The following is a 10,754-nucleotide window of genomic DNA, read 5'->3' as shown; positions in this document are numbered from 1 at the left end:
AGGGGTAACATGAGGGGGAACTTCTTTACTCAGAGAGTGGTAGCTGTGTGGAATGAGCTTCCAGTGGAAGTGGTGGAGGCAGGTTCGATTTTATCATTTAAAAATAAATTGGATAGGTATATGGATGAGAAAGGAATGGAGGGTTATGGCCTGAGTGCAGGTAGATGGGACTAGGGGAAAATAAGTGTTCGGCACGGACCTGTAGGGCCGAGATGGCCTGTTTCCGTGCTGTAATTGTTATATGGTTATAAATGCCAGGTACGTGCTGCCAGGGGTGATAGTGGAAGCAGATATGATAGTAGCATTTAACAGGTTTTTAGATAAGCACATTATCATTTAGGGATTTGTATGCAATCAGGCAGAATAGATGAGCTTAATTTGGCATCATGTTTGGCACAGACATTGCAGGTCCAAGAGCCGATATCTGTGCTGTACTGTTCCACGGTGTCCTTCATAATGTTTGGGACAAAGACCCACCATTTATTTATTTGCCTCTGTATTCCACAATTTGAGATTTGTAATAGAAAAAATCACATGTGGTTAAAGTGTACATTGTAAGATTTGAATAAAGGCCATATTTATACATTTTGGTTTCACCATGTAGATATTACAGCTGTGTTTTTACATAGTCCCCCCCCCAATAAATGATGGATCTTTGTCACAAACATTATGGAGGGCACTGTATATTCTATAAAGCTGATATATCAGAATCAATACCTAGAGTGTTTTGTACCTACACCTAGATGCCTCATGAGGTTAAGTCAGGCATTAAGGTATTTTAGTCAGCGGTGGTCAAATGCTTCAGGAGACACTGAGGTGTCAGTGAAATTGAGATGAAACTCACTTCCATAGCGAGTGAACAGGAATACTTCAACACGTTGGAAGATTCAGGTTGTAAGTGAAGGTAGAGTCTGCCTGATACATCACAGGCACGGCTCTCCCCTAAATCAAAAGCATCTTCACAAGCCCCTGCCTCAAGAAGGTGGCATCCATCATCAAAGATCCCCGCAATGCAAGCCTTGCCCTTTTCTCACTGCTACGGGCAGGAGGAACAGAGGCCTGAAGTAGCACACCAGCAGGTTCAGGAACAGCCACTTTCCAACAGCTGTCATGTTCTTGGCTCCACCTGCATAGCCCTAATCTTACCTCCACAACTACAAATACTACCCCCAACCTTTTGAGCTACCATGGACTTGTATTTTCTAATTATATATTTGCACCAATCTCTTGATTTATTTTTGGCCTGTCTTCTGTTATTTAGAATTGTTATCAGTAATTTGCATATTATTCACATATCATTTTTGCATGTTTCACTGCAAGCAAGGTTTTTTCACCGTTATTTGTACCTCACAGTATATGTGCATGTGACAATAAACTGTGGTTAAAATTGACTTTCAGAACTATTTTTACTGTTGTGATATGCCAACAGTTGGTCTACAGCCTCGGGATGGGAGCAGGCAGATACCTCAAACTTCAGCAATAAAACTACATTTGAAATTAAATCGAGACTCTGGCCATCATTTCTGGGTTTACCGTATTCCAGTCAACATTTCGTGATCTTGATCGTGCATAATTTTGCTGCATTCAGAGTAAGCCTGAATAGTGCCTTTCTTGGTTTCTTGTGAAGCTTGTCATCTCGAGGTGCTGGCCTTTGGTTAACTGCATTCCTCACCCACCAAACACTGCCCTTGCCCTGAGCTTCTACATGTGACTCCACTCTAATTATAAAAACATAGAACATTTATGACACACCAGGAGATTATTCAACCCTGTTGTCTGTGTAAATCGAAACACACTTACTTAGCTTTCGCCCACTTTTGAGGTAAGAGGAAAAATATTTAGAGGGGATCTGAGGGCCAGGATTTTCACACATGGCGAGTATATGGAACAAGATTCCGGAGGAAGTGGTAAAAGTGTGTGCAATTACAACATTGAAAATACTTCGGGACAGGTACGAGAATAGATTTAGAAGAAATGGGACAAATGTAGGCAAATGTGACTAGCGTTTGGATGGGCACCTTGATCAATGTGGTTGAGTTGGACCCTTTTCCATGCTGTATAACTTAACAACAGCACTGCTTGTAATTATTGTACCAAAGGCAGCCATCACTGTCAGACCCAGATACCACTGTTCACCACTGCATACCAGGCAAAGTCTTCCAGTGGATGCACCATTATTGGCCATGTGTAGGGTTGGCAAACAATACTCTGCACCAAGGTACTTTACAGTAACGTCTGAAGAAGGGTCTTGACCCAAAACGAGATGCTCCCTGTCGCGCTGAGTTACTCCAGCATTTTGTGTCTACCTTTGATTTAAACCAGCATCTGCGGTTCTTTCCTACACCCTTTACAGCAACAAGTTGGAAAATAATTACTGATAACAACCAATGAGATCTCCAGGGGCATTGGTAAAGATGCTCCATTCAGGATGAAATTATCTTGGCTGGGTAAACTGAATCGGAGCTGGAAGCAAGTGAACAGATTGGACCCTTCTGCAGAAGGTAATGTGACAGGTCAGAGATAGAAGGTAGCCCAAAGTGTGATTTCAAAGTTTGTATGGGCAGACATACAAAAGGATGTCAATGTTCAGCATTAGGCCCAGGAGGCCTGAACTGGAGGATTTACGTGCAGAAGGCTGGGACTCAGGACAGTGGAGCCCTGCTCCATGCGTTAGGACTCCAGGCCAGTCCATACATGGACTTGACTGACTGGACACAGACAAAGCGTGCACATTGATTTCTCCCCTCCCCCAATGAGAACAGAGTATTTCATCCCGTTAATCGCTGGCCAGTCAGATTGGGGGGGGGGGGGGGGGGGGGGGGATGTTGCTGTTGACATCCTTGTGTACGGTCTGCCTGTACCGACTTTGAAATCACTCTTCAAGCTACCTTGTCTCACCGACCTGGTCTTGTGTCCATTTGCAGAGTGGATCACAGCGGCCCACAGATCAACACATGGCCCTCAGTGGTGGAGCCAGGTGTGCACCAACGTCAAGACTGAACAATCACAGCAGAAGAAATATTAAGCAATATTTCTGGGCTGGAAATCCAAGTCATCCAAGAGTCTTCATCATGCATGGTTTCTGCCCCCCCCCCCCCCTCCTCCCCTCTCCTCTACCTTCGCCTATTCCCTGGGTTGGTGTCTGCTGACACAACTGGACATGGTTCCATATTTCCTTGCAGCTCAGGAGTCCCCATCGTGTCTGTGCCAATTACAGAGCAATCTCATTCCCCCCTTTAACCTTAATGGAATCTTTTCCACCCCAGATTCGACCACTCACCTACATACCAGAGGCAATTTACAATGGTCAATTGACCCACTAACTCACACTTGGGAGGAAACTGAAACATCGAGGGGAAATTAATGGAGTCACAGGGAGAACACCAGAGGCAAAACCACAGGTCAGGATTGAACCCCAGTCCCCGGCGTTGGTTCAGCAGTACTATTATGCCGCTTAATTTAATAAAACAGGTGAAGGACAAAAGGAGCCAGAAAGTGTGACATATATCACAAGATTGAGAAGGTCAGATACAAATGGGAGACAATGCATGCTTCACTCAGCAGACCAGAGGACTGGGGAGTGAATGCCGTAGAAGTATACAGCAAGGAAACTGGCTTTCGGCTCACCATGTCCATGCCGACCAAGTTAGCATATTAGGCTAGTCCCATATGCCTGCATTTGGCTCATGGCTCTCAGAATGAGTGACGCAAGCTGAAAGGTTCACCTAAATTAATTGGTATGTGCACACGGTAATCATGACGATAGTGAAGGGGAGCATGAGGCTCAGGCCATGCAGGGATCAGAATTAGTGGAGGTAACCATTGCTGATGAGGAGATATCTTTACCTAGCAGAAATGACAACCTCTGGAGTGCTTACTTCAGCAATGACAAGCACGCCTTCACAATTGAGGAAATCAGATGTTATAAAGAGTAGTAATTTTGTTTTATTTATGAAGTCTTGTAAATATTTAATTTGTGCCATAAATTTACACATAAGAGTTAATGTTGCACTTTTCCTTTCTAAAAGGTGTGGAGAATACAAGTGTACCATTAAGAACTGACTGTTTGTGGTATGGCCTTGTGTACACCGGTGAGAATCATTGCCTCAAAGGATGCTCTACTAACATCCCTTCCATTGTTTTCATGTGCAAGTAGCAAACCACACTAACATTAACAATGGGTCAAACTCAACATGCGGATTAAAACCTACAGGAGCAATGGTCCTCTCCAGCACCTTTGACCACAGGTGCTGCATAACCAAAACCATTACTTAGGTATGTTACAATACTTACCCTCAGCGGCGCTGCAATACTGCCACTGGCCGTTATTATGTTATATTGTGAATTCTTGTGTGAATGTTATTTGGACACTTAGGCGATTTTAAAATGTTAATCTATTCTTAAGAAATGGATAGATGTTTAGATCTAGTAATTGAATTATGTAATTAGCTACAATTAGGTAACTAACTAACTATATGCTTTAATTTCAAGTCATCTAAGTAAGATTGTTTCATATTTGTTTCAGAATGCTTCAATCTATAATAACTGAAAATTTATTTCAGTTCTCTTACATTTTAAGAAAGTTATGGGCTTTAAAATGTTCTTGATCACAGCTGTTGTGTTAAGTCAATGAAAAAGCAATAGGGAACAAGATGCCAATTCCGAGTATGAAAATGGCCATAACTTTTTTAATACTGAAGATATGAAAGTGAATTAGGTGTCAAATTAAACTTCTTTTTATGCTTTATCTGATGGGATAAATTAAAAACTTGATTTTTAAAATCTCAAAATTTTGTGACATTGCTACATTACCAGTCTTTTTACGGCAAATTCCGCTGAGGTGCTTTTTATCTTTTCCTTCCAGTTGTGATCACAAACAAACCACTCATTTGGATCAATTAAAAAGTCAAAGCAATAGTTGCATAAATTTAATTACATAATTAGGCACAATTGAAAAGTTCTCCAGCTGGTCAACAGGTAGTAATAGTGCAACACCTTCCCTTATTTCACCATGAATGTAATTCAGGATCGTCAACTGAAATTCTGTACAGAAAATCATAAATCCAATTTTTATCTAAAGTAACAATTTGTATTCATTGTATAATCAAGTGCAATCTCATTATTGGCAAGCAGCAATATTCAGGCAACTAGTATTGCCAACATTAAACTTAATTGTCCCAGAGATTTAATATTAAAATCTTTTATATTCATGTTTAAAAACAAAATAACCTTACCTGAAGGAATCCACTCAATAATAATAACTGCACAAGTCAACAATAGTCTAGCACAACAGTAGATTTGTATCAGAAACTAGAATACCACCCAACCAAAACAAATCATAACCATTGCTTGATTGCTGGAAAAGAGCAGCAGACTCTTTCATTTAAGTGGCAAAAATTGGCTGAATATTCCATGGATGTGTGGTGTTAACTAATTAAGCTTACTGCCATAAGTAAACCACAGTCTGTCCACTCCCAACAATTACAAATAAAGTCTATTTCTGTCCTGGTAAGAAAATATCAGCAATAGTGGGAGTCAACACAAGGAATCATGAAATATGGGATAAATAAGCTTAGCCCACCACAGTCATGGAACTGAGGAGGAACGAGTGACCCATTCAAATCAACTCCCAAGATCCATGAGAACATCCTTATCAAATTCAGTACACATTGAATTATACAGTGGCACACCATTTTTAGTCTCCTATTCTTACCAGGACCCTGAAGCTGCACAAAAAGCAGGAAGATGTGGAATCATTAGAAAACATGAGCAAGCAGAAGCCAACGGTAATCCGTCAGTGAAACATTTCTTCAGTAGTAGATAGTAAGTAGTCAAATCATTGCTGGAGAGTTTCATATGTTCGGGGGCAATAGTTCTTGAAGAAATATTCCATATATGATTGGGTATCTTTTATGTACCTTGTGTTTCTATTACTTAAAAAATTCCAGATGTGTACTCCTCGAGTCTCTGAGAATTGATCTTCAACAGAGTTATTCTCTTCCCATCTACCATTTTCAAAATAGCTTTGCCAATTAGAATAAGGAATTGGGTAGAACCAGTCCTTGGGATAAAAGGTAACTCCCTTGCATGTTTTGTTAAGAAAGTCATTGATTTCTTGAGTTTCACACCATTTCTTCAGCATTCTGGTAATGAGGTCAGGACCTTGCTGCCCCCATTTTCCCCCTATATATTTCTCAACATATTCAAACATGGATTCCTTTGTAAATGGATGATTGCGGCTAAATCCCAAAGCCGCCCCATTGGCATAATTATATGACTGTTCACAGATGAAGTTTATAAAATCCAAAGGCTTCAATGATATGATGTCCGTGTCCAGATAGATGCCTCCATACTTCCAGAGTAACGCAATCCTACAAGCATCAGACAGCACGTGTATCCAATACTCCTCATGCTCAGGATCGATCTGCATTGAATAGAATAATCTGAGAGTTTGAAATGAGCCAAGCCTCCATCCTCCACAGCTGACAGAGCACTCGGTAGATAAAGATTAATTATTGGATACATGTTGTTACTGCCTGCCTTCTCAGAGCTGGTACACACAAAAGCAATAAATTGAGCCTTCAATTTCCTTGGCCTTTTCACGGAGAAAAATCACCACAATAAGGCATTCGCTACTTCCTCCACCAGATGCCAGCTTGACCTCTCAGCATAAAAACAAATTGTACATAAACTGCACATATACTTGTCTGCACAGGGAACAAGATTCTCAGAACTGCGTGACAAGCTCAAGGACTGAGGCTCCTTTAACGCTGTTCTTGCCGCTATTCTCTTGACTGCCTCACTTGCAGTCACATCTTCCTCCTGACCATGGACTACGTTGGAAGCAGTAACACTAATGGGTGTGACTGCCTCCAGAAACACTGCACCCAGGTGATTCTCTCTATCCCTGGTGTGCCGCGGCGTTTGAAGCACAGACTCCAGGTCATCAACTTTGAGTCAGTTCCTCAATCAATCAGCATTTGCTGCAGATATGGTCGCCAGGATTCATCAAGTGTCCACCAGTTCCACATATGCCTTCACCACCATTATCCCATCCAAACTCATCTCCAAACTCCTAAATCTATGAGTCAGCACTCCCCTCTGCCATGGTGTCCTCAAGATTTTGACCCATAGACCACAAACAGTGGGGATAGATGACAACACCTTCCCTACAATAACTCAATACCAGTGCCCCACAAGGATGTGTTCAGTCCCCTACTATACTCCCTATATACACTATTGATTGTACGGCCAAATTCAGCTCTAATTTCATCTACAGGTTTGCAGATGACAGCACGGGGATGGGCCACATCACAAGCAATGTTGTGACGATGTAGACGAAGGAGATAAAGAACTTAGTAACATGGTGTCAGGACAACAGCTTCTTCCTGAATGTCAGAAGACAACGGTGCTAGTTATCTACTTCAGGAAGAGTGGTGGAGTACATGCCCCAATCAGCATCAATGGTGCCAAAGTGGAAATGGTTGAGAGGTTCAGGTTCCTTGGCGTTAATATTACCAATGATCTGTCATGGACTAACCACACTGGAGTGACTGTAAAGAAGGCACTCAATGCCTCCATTTCCTTGGGAGACTCAAGAAATTTGACATATCTCCAATGACTCTAAGAACAGATGCACCGTGGATCGCATACTGTCATGTGCATCACAGCTTGGTTTGGCAACAGCTCTGCCCAAGACCACACGGAATTGCAGAGAGTTGTAGTACATTGTGCAGACTGGACTTCTGACTTTTGAATCTATCTACACTTCACACTGCCTCGTAAAAGTAGTCAACATAAGACTTCTCCTACCTCAGTCATTCCTCCTTCTCCTTGCTCCCGTCCAGCTAAAGGTTCAGAATCTTGAAAGCAAGCACCACTAGATACAGGAAAGATACTTCCCCTCTGTTATCAGGCTACAGAATGGTCCTTCCAGAAGCTAGAGTACAATCTGATTCATCTCTACCCCATTGCAGACATTGGACTTTGTATATGGAACTGATTTGCAACAAAGCTGAGAAATATATTGTGCTTTTTGTATATTTCCCTTTGATCTACCTATTGTATTGAGTTTCAATTGATTGTATTTATCTGATCTGATCCAATAGCATGCAAAACAAAGCTTTTCACAGTACCTCGGTACATGTGACAATAATAAACCTAAAAATGATCATGAGGGACCTAGATAAGGTGGATGTTCCTTTTCACAGGGTAGAGGAATCTGAAACTAGAAAGCACAGATTTAAAGTGAGAGGGGAATGGCTTAAAAAGGAACTGAGCAGCAATGTAATCTATTGAGAAGTGATGGGTATATGGAACAAGTAGCCGGTGAAAGCTGTAGTGGGGAAAATTAAGATGTTGAAAAGACATGTACAGCATCTACTTGAGGCATGGCCTCAAGATGTAGGCATTTAACAAAAAGAGTCCACACCATCCAAGCCATCCCCTCTTCTCACTGTACAGAAGCGTGAAGTTGCACACCACCAGTTTCAGGAACAGCTACTTTCCTGCAACTATCGGACTGACCTAAACATCCCTAATCCTACCTGAGCAATGGAACACCACAGACTGCCATACACTTGTTTTCTGTTGCATTTAGCACTAATGTTCTTTGCAGTTTTTTTCTTTTCACTGTTTTGCAGAGTGTGTGTGTAATTTACGTATAATTTATGTTTTTGTGCATTGTCTTAGTCTGTGGGCCTGTGATGATGCTGCAAGATTTTCATTATATTTGCAGCTCATCATATTTGTGTGTATGATAATGAAGTTAAAATTTATAAATACGCAGATGACACAACCATCATAGGTCTCATCTCGAACAATAATGAAACAGAATACCGCACTCAAACACACAAAGCAGTCACTTGGTGCACAGATAATAACCTCTTACTCAACACATCAAAAACACACAAACTCATCATTGATCTCAGACGTAAGGCACAACCCAAGACCCCCCTACTCATCTCAGGCGAACCCATATCCACCACTGACTCATTCAAATTTCTTGGCACTCACATAAGCAATAACCTCAAATGGAAAATCAATTCAAATCACATCTACAAAAAAGCCAACCAAAGACTCTTCTTCCTCCGCCAGCTCAAGAAGTTTAGAGTAAGGAAACACCTCCTAATCAAATTCTACACAGCCATCATCCAAAGCATGCTCACTTCATCAATTACAGTCTGGTTCAGCAGTTTAGACACTCACTCCCATAATAAATTACAACGCATAGTTAACAAAGCATCCAAAATCATCAGCACTCCCCTTCCATCAATAGAATCACTCCATCACAAACGGTCCGTGTCAAGGGTGAAGAAAATCATCTCTGATCCCTCCCACCCAGCTCACCACATCTTCCACCTGCTGCCATCAGGAAGGCGCTACAGCTCACTGCCCGCCAAGACATCTCGATTTAAAAACAGTTTTTACCCACACGCAATCCGAATTCTGAACACACTATGATAACAGCACATATCCTCCCCATGCATGTACTGTATATTGTATGATGTTGTGTTTTATGTTATGTTTGACGGGAATCAGCCTACCTTGTAACATCCTGTACTGAACCTGAATTCCACCAGCTTGACTGTGTGGTCATTAAATAATCTAATCTAAATAATCTAAGTTAATGAGTTGATGGATGCAAATGGTTTAAGGGATATTGGCCAAATGCATGCAAATATGACTAGCTCAGCTTGACACTTTGCATGGACAAGGTAGGCCTCAGGGCCTGTTTTCATGGTGTATAACTCTTTGACTCGGATTCAAATGAACATGGAAGCAAAATCTGCACAAAAGAAAATATCGAATTATTTCATTACCCTGAGATATCTGAGGAGGCAATCTGAATGCAACACATTTTAATAGTGCGTTAATATGCAAATAATTAAGATGTTGCACGATGCCTCAATTGGGATTTAGGAATGTTTTTATACTAAAGAGAAACACAAAGATCACAACAATGTGGTTAATTTAGGTGGGAAACAGTTAGTGAAGAACAAAAGCAGATGTGGCTCATTGGAATGGAGGGACGGGGAGCTCATCTGCAAACAAAAATGGCGTGTTTCTTTCCAATTAACATTCACAACTTTGACTCATCAAAGGACTGTAGGTAGACAGCCTCCTTTTCCTCTCTGACTTTTATCCAAACCTCTACATACTCTGCACTCCCAGGGACAGCACAGAGAGCTGTGCATTCATTACATTGCAAAATATCAGTGTTATCCAGAAAGTTAAATGACCTTTTTTTTCCCCAGTTGCATCCATAACCCTGAGATTAAAGACTTTAAAAATGACACGTGGTCATGAACAGTGAATGGAACTGGCAAGTAGATTGATCAAGGACTCAAATCCTGCCTCATTGTTCTGCTCAGTAAAGACACAGCTCACTGTATAGAGTGAAACCAATTCAACAGTGGGCATATGTTAAAATCAGGAGAATATAATAAATCCCTATAACTTCAAACAGAAATACAAATCAGAAATAGCTTTTTTCTAAAGAATGCGCATTTGCTGGAGAGAGTGCAAAGGAAATTCATCAGGATGTTTCATGGATTGGTGAACTTTGTCTATGGGGAGAGATTGGAGAGACTGGCTTGTTTTCCTTGGAGCGAAGAAGGTGAAAAGGTGACCCAAGAAAAGTATAAAGTGCATGAGAGGCATAGTTTGAGAAGATGCCCTTTAAAACTTCTTCCTGTTATCTTAAATGTATGCCCTCTTGTTTTTGATAACCCCGTCATGGGAAGATGACTATA

General features: G+C 41.2%; 1 protein-coding gene across 10 annotated transcripts in view; it reads right to left on the bottom strand.

Moving 5' to 3' along the window:
• Positions 1–4,901: 4,901 nt before the first annotated feature.
• LOC116979812 (lactosylceramide 4-alpha-galactosyltransferase-like) overlaps positions 4,902–10,754 on the bottom strand; it is a 49,512-nt gene continuing 43,659 nt past the window's right edge. For all 10 annotated transcript variants that reach the window (XM_033031659.1, XM_033031656.1, XM_033031655.1 and 7 more), the window contains one exon: positions 4,902–6,424. In XM_033031659.1, coding sequence (XP_032887550.1) covers positions 5,837–6,424 — 588 coding nt within the window. In that variant the 3' untranslated portion in view covers positions 4,902–5,836. The remainder of the gene's footprint in view (positions 6,425–10,754) is intronic.

The sequence above is a fragment of the Amblyraja radiata genome, chromosome 13 (genome assembly GCF_010909765.2).
Source record: "Amblyraja radiata isolate CabotCenter1 chromosome 13, sAmbRad1.1.pri, whole genome shotgun sequence".
Classification (NCBI taxonomy): domain Eukaryota; kingdom Metazoa; phylum Chordata; class Chondrichthyes; order Rajiformes; family Rajidae; genus Amblyraja; species Amblyraja radiata.
The sequence above is the reverse complement of the archived record's forward strand: the minus strand, read 5'-3'. Positions and strand labels throughout refer to the sequence as shown.